The sequence below is a fragment of the Ranitomeya variabilis genome, chromosome 3 (genome assembly GCF_051348905.1).
Source record: "Ranitomeya variabilis isolate aRanVar5 chromosome 3, aRanVar5.hap1, whole genome shotgun sequence".
In the NCBI taxonomy this organism is placed as follows: Eukaryota; Metazoa; Chordata; class Amphibia; order Anura; family Dendrobatidae; genus Ranitomeya; species Ranitomeya variabilis.
The window spans coordinates 628,640,447-628,658,147 of NC_135234.1; the positions used below are offsets into that span (position 1 = coordinate 628,640,447).

The 17,701-nt window shown below is 44.4% G+C and overlaps 1 protein-coding gene across 1 annotated transcript in view; it reads right to left on the reverse strand.

Annotated features, from left to right (window-relative positions):
* Positions 1–17,376, reverse strand: part of LMBR1L (limb development membrane protein 1 like) — a 76,946-nt gene extending 59,570 nt beyond the window's left edge. The window contains exon 1 of the mRNA XM_077297482.1: positions 17,133–17,376. Coding sequence (XP_077153597.1) covers positions 17,133–17,198 — 66 coding nt within the window. The 5' untranslated portion in view covers positions 17,199–17,376. The remainder of the gene's footprint in view (positions 1–17,132) is intronic.
* Between the last annotated feature and the right edge of the window lie 325 nt (positions 17,377–17,701).

The following is a 17,701-nucleotide window of genomic DNA, read 5'->3' on the forward strand; positions in this document are numbered from 1 at the left end:
GGAAACACATCAATCTTTGAAACTTGCTTAGGCCATTATGATCCTGGGCATTTTATGTAGCAGAGAGGTCTCAATCATATGTCAGTTTGTCACATAAGTGTCCTATCCTTGTTTTCTCTGATATATAATGCATGAGGCTGTTTACATTTAATTTTTTTTGAAGATCATGTGTCGGCAGAAAAAATTAAATAATCATCACAGAGACTTGTCAGTCATGGATTCAAATTACCCATACAAATGTATGGGTCTGAAAAATCCTAGACCGCTCACAGATGCCCTTTGGGTGCAAATTGTTTGCCATCAGTGAAGAATACTGTAGTGAAGGGGAGAAGATTAACAATATATTCATTTTTCTATACAAGAAAATTAGTGATGAATCACTGATTGTAAATACTGAAACACTGATGCAGGAAAGATATATATCTTGGTACCGTGTTAGCCAGTAGATAGAAAAATATTTAGAATTGAGAATTGAGTGTTTCAATTCTGAAACACTGATGAAAATCTGATACAAACCATAGATGAAACTCAGACCGATATTTTGTATACAAGAAAAATCATTTGACGCTTGAATAAAAACTGGGTTAGCCGTAAGGCTTCGTTCTGATGCCAGTGATGAAAATGTGTGCCACCAGTGATTTTGACGGACCCAAAGACTTGTGTGGGTAATATTGATCCATGTCTGCCCTAACTAAGGTCACCAATTACCTATTAACCGCCAAGAGCAAGTGACACTACTGTATCCTCCTCCTCCTGGACCTGTCCCTCTGCCTTTGACACAGTGAACCATTCCCTATTACTACAGACACTCTCATCCCTTGGCATCACAGACTTATCCCTTATGGCCCTATCCCGGATCTCGTCATACCTAACTGACCGAACATTCAGCGTCTCCCATTCACACACCACCTCCTCACCTCGCCCCCTATCTGTCGGAGTCCCGCAAGGTTCAGTTCTAGGGCCCCTGCTCTCCTCCATTTACACTTTTGGCCTGGGTCAGCTCATAGAATCTCAAGGCTTTCAGTATCATCTCTATACTGATGACACACGGATCTACATCTCTGGACCAGATATCACCACCCTACTAACCAGAATCCCTCAATGTCTATCCGCTATTTCATCCTTCTTCTCCGCTAGATTTCTAAAACTTAACATGGACAAAACAGAATTCATCATCTTTCCCCCATTTCACGCGACCCCACCAACGAACCTATCCATTACAGTAAATGGCTGCCCACTCTCCCCAGTCCCACAAGCTCGCTGCCTCGGGGTAATCCTTGACACTGATCTCTCCTTCAAACCGCATATCCAAGCCCTTTCCACTTCCTGCCGCCTTCAACTCAAAAATATTTCATGGATCCGTTCATTCCTAAACCAAGAATCTGCAAAAACCCTAGTCCATGCCCTCATCATCTCCCGTCTTGACTACTGTAACCTCCTGCTCTGTGGCCTCCCCTCGAACACTCTCGCACCCCTCCAATCTATTCTAAACTCAGCTGCCCAACTGATCCATCTGTCCCCCCGCTATTCTCCAGCCTCTCCCCTCTGTCAATCCCTTCACTGGCTCCCCATTACCCAGAGACTCCAGTACAAAAGCCTAACCATGACATACAAGGCCATCCACAACCTGTCTCCTCCATACATCTGTGACCTCGTCTCCCGGTACTTTCCTACACGCAACCACCGATCCTCACAAGATCTCCTTCTCTACTCCCCTCTTATCTCCTCTTTCCACAATCGCATACAAGATTTCTCTCGCGTATCACCCCTACTCTGGAACTCTCTACCACAACATATCAGACTCCCACCTACCATCGAAACCTTCAAAAAGAGCCTGAAGACCTACCTCTTCCGGCAAGCCTACAACCTGCAGTAACCACCGATAGACCAGACCAAACCACTGCACGACCAGCTCTGCCCTCACCTATTGTATCCTCACCCATCCCTTGTAGATTGCGAGCCCTCGCGGGCAGGGTCCTCTCCCCTCCTGTACCAGTTGTGACTTGTATTGTTCAAGATTATTGTACCTGCTTTTATTATGTATAACCCACACATGTAAAGCGCCATGGAATAAATGGCGCTATAATAATAAATAATAATAATGTCTCAGATAAAAACAAGAACATGTCTCCTTTTTTTTTTGGTACACATTGTCAGGAAAAATAGGGACTCATGAAGAGCCTCATACAGTATATCGGGTACCTGTGATATGTGAGAAAACACAGATAGAAAACTTATTTGAAAAAAATGGACGTCTGAATGAGGCCCAAGTGCTACACAAAATGACCAAGATAAGAATATCTTTTTCACAGTACAAGCAGGTTTCAAAGGTCAAGCGAATAAAGCACCCTGACCAGTGGAGGATTTCTTTGAAAATCATTACTCAGTTTGCAAATAGATTATAATAAGCTGATGCTAGAGGGCAAAAGTTCAATCTAATAAACCACACGGCAGCCACCAAGAATTAGAGGCCAAGGTGCAGAATACTGAGGACACGGTGTTGTGCAACCTCCCGTCCTCCTATATATAGAATTGCATGTAAACACAAGTATTGCCGTATCCTGAGCCGAACATTCAGGGATAATTTGGCTGCAATTTACAAAAATGCCATAGATTTTACATTTTGTTTGTTGAAACAAACAAAAAAATTACCTTCCGGTACATTTGTGCACACACATGTATCATAAAAGGCTGGTCACTGTACAGTACAACTAGGGTGAGCGCATCACCCAGAATTGAGCTTTCTGGGGTAAAGGGCTCCATAAACAAGAATATGGCCAGGATGCATTGTACAGTATATGTAAGGCTGGTTTCACACTAGCGTTCGGCAGGGCTGCGGATGCCAGCCTTCTTCCTCCGTTAAGCCCGCCCATTGCCACACCTCTTCAGCTCCGCCCATGTCTACATGCGTCCTGGGTACCCTATCTTTAACATTGGGTACGCAGGCCATGCGGATGTATGAGGATGCCTCCGCGTGCATCGTTTTGACGATGTGCTGAGCTGCGTCGAACGCAACATGTTGCATTTTGCTGCTGTCGGCGCAGCGTCAAAAAAACGCATACAGAGGCATCCGCATGGCCTGCATACCCAATGTTGAAGATAGGGTACGCAGGACGCATGCAGATGTAGGCGGAGCTGAAGAAAAAGGCGCGGCAGTGGGCGGGGCTTAACGGAGGAAGACGGCTTTCATCCGCAGCCCTGCCGAACGCAAGTCTGAAACCAGCCTAAATCAGTAAAAAAAAAGGCCAGGTTCAGACAGCTGTATTTCACAGTCTGTACATGGACCACAAAACGCCAGACCCAAACTTAGAATCTTGTATATACAGTTACATCCATATATATTTGGACAGAGACAACATTTTTCTCATTTTGGTTATAGACATTACCACAATGAATTTTAAACAAAACAATTCAGATGCAGTTGAAGTTCAGACTTTCAGCTTTCATTTGAGGGTATCCACATTAAAATTGGATGAAGGGTTTAGGAATTTCAGCTCCTTAACATGTGCCACCCTATTTTTAAAGGGACCAAAAGTAATTGGACAATTGACTCCAATGGACAGGTGTGGGCAATCCCTTCATTGTGTCATTCTCAGTTAAGCAAATAAAAGGCCTGGAGTTGATTTGAAGTGTGGTGCTTGCATTTGGAAGGTTTTGCTGTGAAGTAAACATGCGGTCAAAGGAGCTCCTCATGCAGGTGAAACAAGCCATCCTTAAGCTGCGAAAACAGAAAAAACCCATCCGAGAAATTGCTACAATATTAGGAGTGGCAAAATCTACAGTTTGGTTCATCCTGAGAAAGAAAGAAAGCACTGGTGAACTCATCAATGCAAAAAGACCTGGGTGCCCACGGAAGACAACAGCGGTGGATGATCACAGAATAATCTCTATGGTGAAGAGAAACCCCTTCACAACAGCCAACCAAGTGACCAACACTCTCCAGGAGGTAGGCGTATCAATATCCAAATCTACCATAAAGAGAAGACTGCAAGAAAGTAAATACAGAGGGTTCACTGCACGGTGCAAGCCACTCATAAGCATCAAGAATAAAAAGGCTAGACTGGACTTTGCTAAAAAAAAAAATATCTAAAAAAGCCAGCACAGTTCTGGAAGAACATTCTTTGGACAGATGAAACCAAGATCAAACTCTGCCAGAATGATGGAAAGAGAAAAGTATGGCGAAGGCGTGGTACAGCTCATTATCCAAAGCATACCACATCATCTGTAAAACACGGCGGAGGCAGTGTGATGGCTTGGGCATGCATGGCTGCCAGTGGCACTGGGTCACTAGTGTTTATTGATGATGTGACACAGGACAGAAGCAGCCAAATTAATTCTGAGGTATTCAGAGATATACTGTGTGCTCAGATCCAGCCAAATGCAGCCAAACTGATTGTCTATCTGTAGTGTGAAACGACGACCAATGACCCAAAACATAAAGCCAAAGCAACCCAGGAGTTTCTTAAAGCAAAGAAGTGAAATATTCTTGAATGGCCAAGTCAGTCACCTGATCTCAACCCAAATGAGCATGCATTTCACTTGTTAAAGACTAAACTTCAGACAGAAAGGCCCACAAACAAACAGCAACTGAAAACCACCGCAGTGAAGGCCTGGCAGAGCATCAAAAAGGAGGAAACACAGCGTCTGGTGATGTCCATGAGTTCAAGACTTCAGGCAGTCATTGCCAATAAAAGGTTTTCAACCAAGTACTAGAAATGAACATTTTATTGAAAATTATTGAATCTGTCCAATTACTTTTGGTCCCTTTAAAAACAGGGTGGCACATGTTAAGGAGTTGAAACTCCTAAACCCTTCATCCCTTTTTAATGTGGATACCCTCAAATGAAAGCTGAAAGTCAGAACTTCAACTGCATCTGAATTGTTTTGTTTAAAATTCATTGTGGTAATGTCTATAACCAAAATTAGAAAAAATGTTGTCTCTGTCCAAATATATATGGATGTAACTGTACTTATGAGGCTGTAAGTTTGGGTCAGGAGATTTGCGTGTCAAACCATGCTTAGCAGGCTAGTGAAACACGGCCGTCTGAACCCGGCCTTAAAGAGGACCTGTCATCAGGTCAAAGTAGCCAGTTCTTCCTCTCATTTTATTCCCATTGCTCTTACAATTATTTAATCTTTAAAAATAAAGTTGTTTCACAGATATGGGCCATCTTATAGAATGCTAATTGTTATGGTCTTTACCAAAAGAGAATTGCTCACAGGATTATCAGTGGGCATATGTCTAGGCTCCTCTGCATTATTACCTTTTGAGCCAAGCACCATTCATTAGTAAGGACTCTTTCACACATCCTGTTATTTCTGGCACTGGAAAAACCAGTAGCAGAGATATCCATGTCTGTATGACTGGGTGTTTAATACATGTGTAACACGTGTGCCGCATAGGTATCACACGTACCAGCGCCTGGGAATCAGCGGTACAGTTCACACTGTTCCCCAGCGTCGGTTGATGAAGACAACTCACATCACTGTCCCCTGCTCGAACTGTGATCAGCTCTAGCAGGGGAGAATGTAGAGAGATGTATTCAGCTGATAACAATGAGAGAAGATGGCGGCTGATGGTAGTATTCATCAGCCCCCACTATTTGTGGGGTTGAGGTCACCTTTCTATTGTCTGGTGACATATCAAGTCTACAGGTTAAGGTACCTTCACACGAAGCGACGCTGCAGCGATAGCGACAACGATGCCGATCGCTGCAGCGTCGCTGTTTGATCGCTGGAGAGCTGTCACACAGACCGCTCTCCAGCGACCAACGATGCCGAGGTCACCGGGTAACCAGGGTAAACATCGGGTTGCTAAGCGCAGGGCCGCGCTTAGTAACCCGATGTTTATCCTGGTTACCAGCGTAAAAGTAAAAAAAACCAAACAGCACATACTTACATATGCGTCCCCCAGCGTCTGCTTCCTGACACTGACTGAGCTCCGGCCCTAACAGCACAGCGGTGACGTCACCGCTGTGCTTTCACTTTCACTTTTAGGGCCGGCGCTCAGTAAGTGTCAGGAAGCAGACGCTGGGGGACGCATGTAAGTATGTGCTGTTTGTTTTTTTTACTTTTACGCTGGTAACCAGGGTAAACATCGGGTTACTAAGCGCGGCCCTGCGCTTGGTAACCCGATGTTTACCCTGGTTACCAGTGTAAAACATCGCTGGTATCGTTGCTTTTGCTTTCAAACACAACGATACACAGCGATCGGACGACCAAATAAAGTTCTGGACTTTATTCAGCGACCAGCGACATCACAGCAGGATCCTGATCGCTGCTGCGTGTCAAACGAAACGATATCGCTAGCCAGGACGCTGCAACGTCACGGATCGCTAGCGATGTCGTTTCGTGTGAAGGTACCTTTAGTAATGGAGACGCCTACCCATTACTAATCCTATAGTTGTATTGTAAATAAACACACAGCAAGTATAAAGGACTGTCATTTTTAGGCATGGGGGGCCCAATATCCATTGCCCCTTACCAGCCTGAGAATACCAGCCCCCAGCTGCCTGCTTTAACTTGGCTAGTTGTCAAAAATAGGGGGTGATCCCATGCTGCTTTTTTAAATTATTTACCGTAATTTTAATAATTTAAACATACTTGATAACCAGCCTTGCTAAAGCTGTCAGCTGAGGGTTGCAGCCCACAACTGTAAGTTTTGCCTGGCTGGTTATAAAAAAAAATATATAGAGGACCCCCACGTCATTTTTTTTTAATTTAATTTATTTATAGCGCAAGCGGCGGCTGATGAGCCATCTGCTCTCGCTGTTGGAATACAATTTTTCAACATTCTCCTGTGCGAACGCTGATCGCTGCGCGAGCAGGAGACAATGATGTGAGCTGTCTTCAACACCTGGCTTCAGAGAGCAGTGCGAACTGTACCGCTGATTCTCAGGCGCCGATACGTGTCACACTGATGACTCACATATGTCATCTATGTGTCATCAGTGTGCACATGTACGGGAAGATTGGCAGCCTGTGCTGCTGTTAAAAAAAAAAAACTGACATCTCAGCGTGCCCTGTTGGCGGACACACTGTCCGTGGAAACACACTGCCATGTCACAGACAGGTACAGGAAGAGAGAGGACCCTGCCCGCGAGGGCCAATTGCCTGCATCCTAGAATATGGGAGAGCTGATGACCGATTACGCATTCTGATTACTGATCTTTTCAGTCACCCCTCCAATTCATTCGGATGGCTGTCATAGTGTTAATCTCTTAGAACCCTATAAGTAGCTTATAAATTATTTCAAATCGGAAATTCCTCATTCTAATCTAAATGCAAATACTTTTATGCCCAAAAATGACAAAAGTATTCTAAGAGTCATACCTTTATTGGCTAGCCAGAAGAATTATGTTTGCAAACTTTTGGGCAGAGGCTTCTTCTTCAGGCAAGTTTACAAATGAATTACTGAGACAAGAGCACAACATTTCAGAGATATTACAATTTGGCATTTGTGCATAGGGTGGATGCTTAAAGGGAACCTGTCACCCCCAAAATCGATGGTGAGGTAATCTCACCGTCATCAGGGGCTTATCTACAGCATTACAGAATGCTGTAGATAAGCCCCTGATGCTGGTGGGCTTACCTCACCATCGATTTTGGGGGTGACAGGTTCCCTTTAAAATTAAAGTTTTTGCTACAAATGCAGGATGTTCAACTCTTTGACAATGGAACTTACCACATATATTCATTATTCATGTATAAGCCGAGTTTTTCAGTACATTTGTGTGTTGAATTCGCCCCCACGGCTTATACATGAGTCAATTGTCCCACAGGGCCGGCAGGGGAGGGGGATCGGCGGAACAGCAAGTCACAGGAGGCAGCGGGTGTCACTGTGCCCACAGCGACACTCACAGCCGCCGACTTCCTGAAGACATCTTACTCACCCTCCTGCGCGCCTCTCCATTCCCATAGGCGTGCATATTCATTACCTTAATGAGCAGGGCCACGCAGGAAGAGCTGATGGCGCCGGAACGAGATGCATCCAGGGCACAACCAGGTGAGTGGGATGTTTAGTTTTTTTTAATATGAAACATGCATCCAAGGACAGGGGAGCCATGCATACAACGACAGGGACCGGGGAGCCATGCATACAACTACATGGATCGGGGAGCCATGCATACAACTACATGGACCGGGGAGCCATGCATACAACTACATGGACCGGGGAGCCATGCATACAAGTACAGCGATGGGGGATAAGGAGCATGCAGACAAGGATAGGGACGGGGGAGCCATGTATACCATGACAGCGATGGGGGATAAGGAGTCATGCATACCAGGACAGGGTTTGGGGATAAGGAGCATGCAGACAAGGATAGGGATGGGGGAAACATGTATACCAGGACAGCGATGGGGGATAAGCAGCCATGCATACCAGGACAGCGATGGGGAATAAGGAGCCATGCAGAGAAGGATAGGGACGGGGGAGCCATGCAAACCAGGACAGGGATGAGGCGACAATGCATACCCAGCTTATACTCGAGACAATAAGTTTACCCAGTATTTTGTGGCAAAATTAGGTGCCTCGGCTTATACTCGAGTATATATGGTAATTTAACACCTGGATTTATGACTCACTACAAGGACACAGTTCACACCTCCAGCAGACCTACTCTACATCACTAAGCTGTCACTACCATCACCTGTCCATTTGCAATAAAAAAAAAACTCAATTTGATTTCCTTGGCTTATCTTTAGGAAGCATCACCCCATCCACCCTATGTACAAATGGCCTATTTTAATTTCTCTTGAATGTTGTTGTCTTGTTTCAGTAATTCATAAGTAAACCTGCCTGAGGAAGGAGCATCTGTGCTCTGAAAGATTGCAAAACTAGGTATCACTCCTAGGTTACTTTTGTGATTTTTGGCCATAAAAGTATTTACATTAGTGATGAGCGAATGTGTTCGGATAACGTTTTATCGGCGCATGCTCAGATGTTATCCAAGTATCTAACAAACAGGCAACTGTTTAACAGCCGCAAATCATGCAGCTGCAGGGACTCGAATATATTATCTGAGCACGCCCAAGATATCATGTTCTCCGAACACGTTCGCTCATCATTAATTTACGGAGATTTTTCTGGCTAACACGGTGCCACAATATAATTTTTTATTGTACATCCTTTTAATGTAAAGTAATTTAAAGATGATTTTCAGGTCTACTATATAAATTTGCTACAGAGATCCCTTGTGATGCAGATGGTGTTAGATTGATAAGGTGTTATACCTCTACTACTGCTAAAAATAAAATACTTTATCCCTGTATTTACATAGACAAGATAATAAACTGAAGACTGCAGGCCGACAACCCCGTCCTGAAGTAAGTTGTGAGGCTGAGTGACGTCTGTGGAACATTCCCAGCTGACTGACGGCAGACCCCTAACTACAGTAATAGTATAAGCATCCCACCAGCACAGAGCACTCAGATAAGATCCAGGAGGATACACAAGATTCAAATATATATATATATATATATATATATATATATATATATATATATATATATATATATATATATATATATATATATATATATATATATATATATATATATATATATATATATATATATTGGAGGAGGTCACAACATACACCAGGTACAGATCAGGGCTCTTTATCAAGATATATATGCAATTTGTTGTCTTTTTAAATCCTGGCATAATGGCTGAAATCCGACAGCCAATACTTCCGATCCCCCCCCACCATACACACTGAGCTAAGTATGCAGTGTGTTCTTGAAACAGAGGGAAGAAACCACAACAAGGCCCCACTGACAGCGGCTTATCTCCCTTGAGATATCCCATCCTCACAGATTCACTTACGGTACATTACATTGCGATATAGCTATGGTAATTTCAACTCCAATATCACCCCAGCCCATATTCCAAATGCTACATTATTTTCCCTGTACTTTATTTCTGCAGGTGTTTGCACCAAAATATGCAATGGCAATCTGCTTTGAATATTACGTTATTTTTATGCGTCTTAGCTGCAGATTTGACAGAAGTTAAACACGTTTTAATGCAGTAACGCCTAGATTGTACATCTTAGGGTACATTCTCATGAAAATATTTTTTTGATTAGAGAGAAGGGCATGTAAAAAATTCTGACATCACAAGGACAACTCACTAGGATCAATATGGGCTGTCCAGATGAATGTCTGTTTGTTTACACAGAAAAAAGACGCAGTATGCATTAGTCTCTTCCCAATTTCAGATACAGATAGGATCTCATGCCGATCAAAGGTAAAGCATCTGGTTTTAACAGATACATTGCCATTAGTAAGAGAGGAAACGATTTTTTTGGGGTCTTGTAAATTATATTCACAGCTGATGTATGAAAACAAAAGCCAAAGGATTTGGATATGTATGGCACATGAATTACCACAATGGTGAAAGTCATCTGATATTTCTGGATGAAAATCATGTGTTATGTGCTCATGTGAGCTTAGTTTTAAAAAGGGAATAGTGTTCCTTCTGCTATGTTTTTTTGTTGGGGGTGGGATGGGGGATTCAGCTGCTTAAGGCTATGTGCACACGTTAAGTAAATGGATGCTGAAATTTCTGCACCATTTCTGCATCTCTTGGAAGGAAAAATGTTTGTTTTTTTACTGATTTGAGTGAGGTCAATGGTGAAAAATGCAGAGAATTGACATGCTGTAGATTAGTTTCTGTACCAAATCTGCAAGTCAAAAATACTAAAAAACATATTAGGGTATGTGCACACATTGCGGATTTGGCTGTGGATCCGTAGCAGTTATCCGTGAGTTGTACAGTACCATGTAAACCTATGTAAAACCAAATCAGCAGTGCACATGCTGTGGAAAATTCCGCACTGAAACGCAGCGGTTTATTTTCCGCAGCATGTCAATTCTTTATGCAGATTCCGCAGCGTTTTTAACCTATTCCATTATAGGAATCCGCAGGTGTAAAAACGCAGGCGAAATCCGCAGGTCATTTTACCTGCGGATTCTGCAGAAAAATCTGCAATGGAATCCGCAACATGTGCACATAGCCTAAGAAGAAAAATAAGCATAAACCCTGCGGTAACTAAATAAATAAAAAACAAAAGTGCATCTAAATAATACAGGGTTCTTAGTAATACTGTTTTCGATCAAAAATAGCATAAAAGCCATCCCACTGTTGACAAGGTCAAAAATACTCAACATGTGCATGACACTCCAGGTTTCTCATTCACTTTGCTGGCATCAGGTTTTGCTAGCAAATCTGCATGAAAAAAACGCACCAAATCTGCAACGTGTGCACAAGCCCTCACAGTTCAAGCAAAGAGTATATGATGTCAAAACTCATGCTCACTGTGCAATTTAGATGACTTGTCAACAGGTCAAAACTGACCAGATTTTGCTCTTATTTTATTCTCGCTGCTCCTGAAAATTCATTTTTTTGTATTTTTTTTTACCTGGATCTTTTAAGTTAAGGTACCGTCACATTTAGCGACGCTGCAGCGATCTAGACAACGATGCCGATCGCTGCAGCGTCGCTGTGTGGTCGCTGGGGAGTTGTCACACAGACAGCTCTCCAGCGACCAACGATGCCGAAGTCCCGGGTAACCAGGGTAAACATCGGGTTACTAAGCGCAGGGCCGCACTTAGTAACCCGATGTTTACCCTGGTTACCAGTGTAAATGTAAAAAAAAAACTAACACTACATACTTACATTCCGGTGTCTTGTCGCGTTCCCCGGCGTCCGCTTCCCTGCACTGTAAGCGCCGGCCCTAAAGCAGAGCGGTGACGTCACCGCTGTGCTCTGCTTTACGGCCGGCCGGCGCTGACACAGTGCAGGGAAGCAGAACGCCGGGGGACGCGACAGACATCGGAATGTAAGTATGTAGTGTTTGATTTTTTTTACATTTACACTGGTAACCAGGGTAAACATCGGGTTACTAAGCGCGGCCCTGCGCTTAGTAACCCGATGTTTACCCTGGTTACCAGTGAAGACATCGCTGAATCCGCGTCACACACGCCGATTCAATGATGTCAGCGGGAGATCCAGCGACGAAATAAGGTGCTGGCCTTCTAGCTCCGACCAAAGATGTCACAGCACGATCCTGATCGCTGCTGCGTGTCAAACACAACGATATCGCTATCCAGGACGCTGCAACGTCACGGATCGCTATCGTTGTTAAGTTGTTCAGTGTGAAGGTACCTTTAGTGCAAGTTTTTACCGTTTTTATCAAGGAAGCGTTACTCACAGGGTAGCAATGTACAGTAGCCTAATGACATTTCCGCAGAGAATCTTGTGGATTATTTTTTCATGCCACATTATACTTAATGATAATAGTAAATTTAGGTAGATATGTTTTGTGCTTAATTACAAAAAAAAAAAAAATCTGAAATTTGACAAATGAAAAAAAAAAAATTAGCAATTTTCAAACTTTGAATGATTATCCCTTTAAGGGTCCCTTTCCACTTGCGAGAGAAAAAACGGTCTGTAATCTGGACCGAAAAAACGGATGTAACGTATGCGATTGTCATGCGAGTGCAATGCGATTTTTCATCGCATCATCCGTTTTTTGTAATCGCATCATCCGTATGACATCCGTATTGCTGTCCGATTTGTACGCACCGGTGTCCTTTGAAAAGCCATATTTTAATTAAATAAACACACAGGTTGTTGTAATATTTTATTGCTCTCTCAAGCCACCTGAAGACTCTTGCTTGGAAAAATAATAAACCAACAATATACATACCTTCCGTAGATCTGTGACGTCCCACGATGTAAATCCATCTGAAGGGGTTAAAATATTTTACAGGCAGGAGCTCTGCTAATGCAGCTGTGCTCCTGCCTGTAAACCCCGGGGAATGAAGGTGATGTAGGTCAATGACCTGTATTTACCTTCATTCGCGGTGAGGCGCCCCCTGCTGGATGTCCTCATGAACTGCAGCCTGGGAACTTTTTCCCACGCTCGACATCATATGAGGACATCCAGCAGGGGGCGCCTCACCGCGAATGAAGGTAACTACAGGTCATTGACCTACATTACCTTCATTCCCCGGGGTTTACAGGCAGGAGCACAGCTGCATTAGCAGAGCTCCTGCCTGTAAAATATTTTAACCCCTTCAGATGGATTTACATCGTGGGATGTGACAGATCATCTGAAGGTATGTATATTGTTGGTTTATTATTTTTCCAAGCGAGGGTCTTCAGGTGGATTGAGAGAGCAATAAAATATTACAACAACCTGTGTCTTTATTTCATTAAAATACTTTGCAATATTGTGTTTTTTTTAACCCTTTCATACAATTGGATTAATAATGGATAGGTGTCATAATTGACGCCTCTCCATTATTAATCTGGCTTAATGTCACCTTACAACAGCAAGGTGACATTAACCCTTCATTACCCCATATCCCACCGCTACACGGGAGTGGGAAGAGAGTGGCCAAGTGCCAGAATAGGCGCATCTTCCAGATGTGCCTTTTCTGGGGTGGCTGGGGGCAGATGTTTTTAGCCAGAGGGGGGGGTCCAATAACCATGGACCCTCTCTAGGCTATTAATATCTGCCCTCGGTCACTGGCTTTACAACTCTGGCGGAGAAAATTGCGCGGGAGCCCACGCCAATTTTTTCCGCGATTTAACCCTTTAATTTCATAGCTAGAGCCCCCAAATTTGACACACAGACACTTCTTACATTACTGAAGAGGAATATTATGTAATAACAGAAGGGATATGAGATGGTTTACTGTATGTAACCATGTCTCATATCCTGTCGGGTTTGTGAAGGAGAGAGCAAAAGCCGGCAATTGAATTAGCGGCTTTTATGCTATCTAGCGCTGCATTAAATATAAATATACATATATAGATGTCTCACTGACATATATATATGTATATATACACATTCTATGTGTATATATCTACTCTATTCTAACCTGTCAGTGTTATTTTACTGTACACCGCGCTGAATTACCGGCTTTTCAAAGGACACCGGTGCGTAAAAATCGGACAGAACTCGCATGGTGCGAGTGCTGTGCGATTTTTTTCTCGCACCCATTGACTTGCATTGGCGAGTCTCGTCCGAGAATCGCAGCAATACGCAGCATGCTGCGATTTTTTTCTCAGCCGATCCAGATTTTTCTCAGTCCAATTTCGGCTGAGAAAAAAACCGCAAATGAAAAGACACCTACTGAATAACATTGGTCCGAGTGCAATCCGATTTTTTTATCGGATTGCACTCGTCCGTTTTCCTCGCAAGTGGAAAGGGGCCCTAAAGGCCAGGATCACACATGCGAGAAATATGGGGCGAGTCTCGCATGTTACTACCCGGCATTGCCACCATCACTCAGGAGCGGAGCGTGCAGCCGCATAGCAATACATGGAGCCGCACGCTCCGCTCCTGAGTGACGGCGGCAATGCCGGGTATTAACATGCGAGACTCGGCCGTATTTCTCACATGTGATCCTGGCCTAATCCAGAAAGTCATACCACACAAAAACATTAATAAATAACATTTCCCTCATACCTGCTTTAAATCAGCACCATTTGTAAAATGTTATTTTATTTTGTTAGCATTTTAGGAGGTTTAAAAAAGTAGCGCCAATTTTTCATGGAAATTTTTTTTTTTTTTTTTTTAAAAAAAGAAAAGATGTTTAGAGACCTAACCAGGTTTGAAGAGACCTTACGGGTCTTATATATTGGAAAACCCCCAAAAGCGATACCATTTTAAAAAAATGCACCCCCTGACATACTGAAAACTGCTGTCAGGTAGTTTATTAACCCTTCAGGTGCTTTTCAGGAATTAATACAAAGTGGCATGACAGGAATGAAAAAAAAAAAATAAATTTTACCACCTAAATGTCGGTAACTTCTGAACAGGCCACTGTAGCCGGCAGGCTCTAAGCTGCTATTTGGCCGTGAACTGCCATGACAAACATTAGGGCCACACGATCATGATCTCAGGGTGCCCATGGGGAGAAAGAGGGAGCCCCCACACTCTGTTAACCATTTATATGATGTAGTCACTATTGACAGTAGCATCTAAGGGGTTAAACAGATATGGATGGTGCCGACACCGATTGTGGCTGATGCAGCAAGTTGTCAGCCCACAGCAGCTGTCACATGTATGGGGATGCTATTCTCCTACATCCCAGGTCATAAAGATACTGATGAACGGAGTTTTCCGTGTGCAGTTTTTCCATATAGGCTTCTATAGGGAGCCTGGATAAATGCATGTAATAAAAAAGCTATTGTGTTTTGTTAATGAACGATACCAGTATTTCTGCACACAAAATAAATTAAAAAAACCTGCACCAAAAATGAATTGAAAAAAAAAGGGGGGGGGGGGGGAGAATGCATAAATAGCTGTCAAAATTCAAGAATTAGAGCAGATTGCTGTTGTATATTTTAGTGAGACACCACAAAAAAAAAGCGTTGATGCACGTGGGAACATGGGCTAAAATGCAGTTGATTTTCTGCATTAGATAAAATGCATTTTTTACACTATGCGGGAACACGGCCTTAGGATATGTTACACGTATGTTGACATAAAGTGACAGCAGATTCAGATTTTGAAAATAGTGAATACAAATCCTACAAAAGAAATAAATTTGCAGATAATCATTGAGCAATAATTACATATCATGTACATAAAGCCAGAAAACAGTGAACGTGAACCTACATACACAGAACTTATTTCTGGACACAAAAAATGTATATACTGTTCTGGGTGAGTGAGGAGCTAAAAAGCCTGAAAATGGGAAAAAAATGCAATCGAGTCCAGACTCAGAGTGATCTGACCTAGTTTAACATCCCTCCCAACCAATCATAGCAGGTCAATGTAATCAGTGGAAAATTCTCCATACGTGGCGTCTTTCCGGGGTTAAAAGGACAGATGATTTTGTGCAACCTTCATTTTGATAATATCTCTACATGTAAAAATGACAGTTCAGACCATGAATAATGCCATAGAATAGGAAGCTCCTGGGCTTCTGTCTCTGCCTACCCCAGGGAGGCCAGGAGCCTAGCCTTCCTCAGCTTCAGAGATATTTGCCCAAGTCGGATTACGTCTACAGGAGAACCGAGCTGTCAAAGTAACTTGTCACACGTAATAGTGGCGTGGCACAACACTGACGGCTGGTAATGAGCCGGCAACAAGTGGAAGTAACCAGGATGTCAGAAGAAAGCCGTGTAGACATAGAAGTGACTGATGGTGGAGCAGAACCTGCAGGTTGTAGGTGCAGGGTATATCCATTCCTGGATTTGGCTTACAAATACTGATCAAATACTGAACGTCTGAACGTAGCTTTACACTCTCTGCTCCTGCAGCAGCAGGATCATCACTGGGTGAAGGTCATTGTGTTAGTAAACAACTATAGGGGGGATAGATGTCTCTGCTGCATAATATTACCAATAACAAAAGGCCAGAACATTATTTGGGGGAGACAAGTATTTCGTCATTTGCAAGCAATCATTCCATGTATATCAGATGAACTTCCTGATCACAGAGGACCCACCAGCCCGGTAGGACCCACCAGCCCGGTAGGACCCACCAGCCCGGTAGGACCCACCAGCCCGGAAGGACCCACCAGCCCGGAAGGACCCACCAGCCCGGAAGGACCCACCAGCCCGGAAGGACCCACCAGCCCGGAAGGACCCACCAGCCCGGAAGGACCCACCAGCCCGGAAGGACCCACCAGCCCGGAAGGACCCACCAGCCCGGAAGGACCCACCAGCCCGGTAGGACCCACCAGCCCGGAAGGACCCACCAGCCCGGTAGGACCCACCAGCCCGGTAGGACCCACCAGCCCGGTAGGACCCACCAGCCCGGTAGGACCCACCAGCCCGGTAGGACCCACCAGCCCGGTAGGACCCAGATTCTCAATCCCCCAATGCCCATTCTGCAGAAAATCAATAGGGCAGACCCTTCAGAGATTCATCAGTCACAGGCAGACACAGATCCTACCTGCTTACACCTTGACAGTAGGGTAATACCATGGAGAACTACAAGTCCCAGCATGCACTGGGTCTGAGGCTCCATGGAAGGGAAGCCACAGGTTTGACCGGTTAAGGAGGCAAAGCCTCAGTGACCCCCTCTGCACTCACAAACTGGGAGCTGAATGGGTTAACCCAAACCCCTCCCCCCGTTTAACCGTTTACAGCCCGCACTTACGATGCATTGCCGGACCCACTCGTGGAAAAGCTGCTCTCTAAGCGACACATCTTGATCAGCTTCCATCCTCCGGCAGCATGGCGCCCACCCAAGCTGGTTCCACACCCTACGGAGAATGACTAGAGGGAGGCCGGTGCTCCCCGTCCGCTGGCCGCACTTCGCCTCAGCGCGTCCGTGTCCCTGTGCCTGCACTGCCTGCAGCTGAGGGCCAGTATCTGGTTACATTGGATCTCCTGGAGGCTTCACACGCCCCGCCCATTTCTCCACCTATGGGATTACCCTGAGACTGGGAACTTCACCGTGATTGGTTGAGAAGTGCAGTGACGCAGTTAGTAACGGCTGAAACGCGAACATTCAGGTCGCCTCCAAAACCTGACAGGAATTTCAGTGGTTGTGTCTGTGGTGGCTGCGCTGTGCAGGCAGAAGTGACCTGCGGGCGGCGAGCATGGCGGAACCTGACAGAAACGGCCTCCAAATGTCTCCATTACCTTCCACATCTTCCAGGGCTTCTGTCCGGGCTACGAGGACCCTGAATATTCACTGAAATCATTAAGTGGGCGAGTGACTGT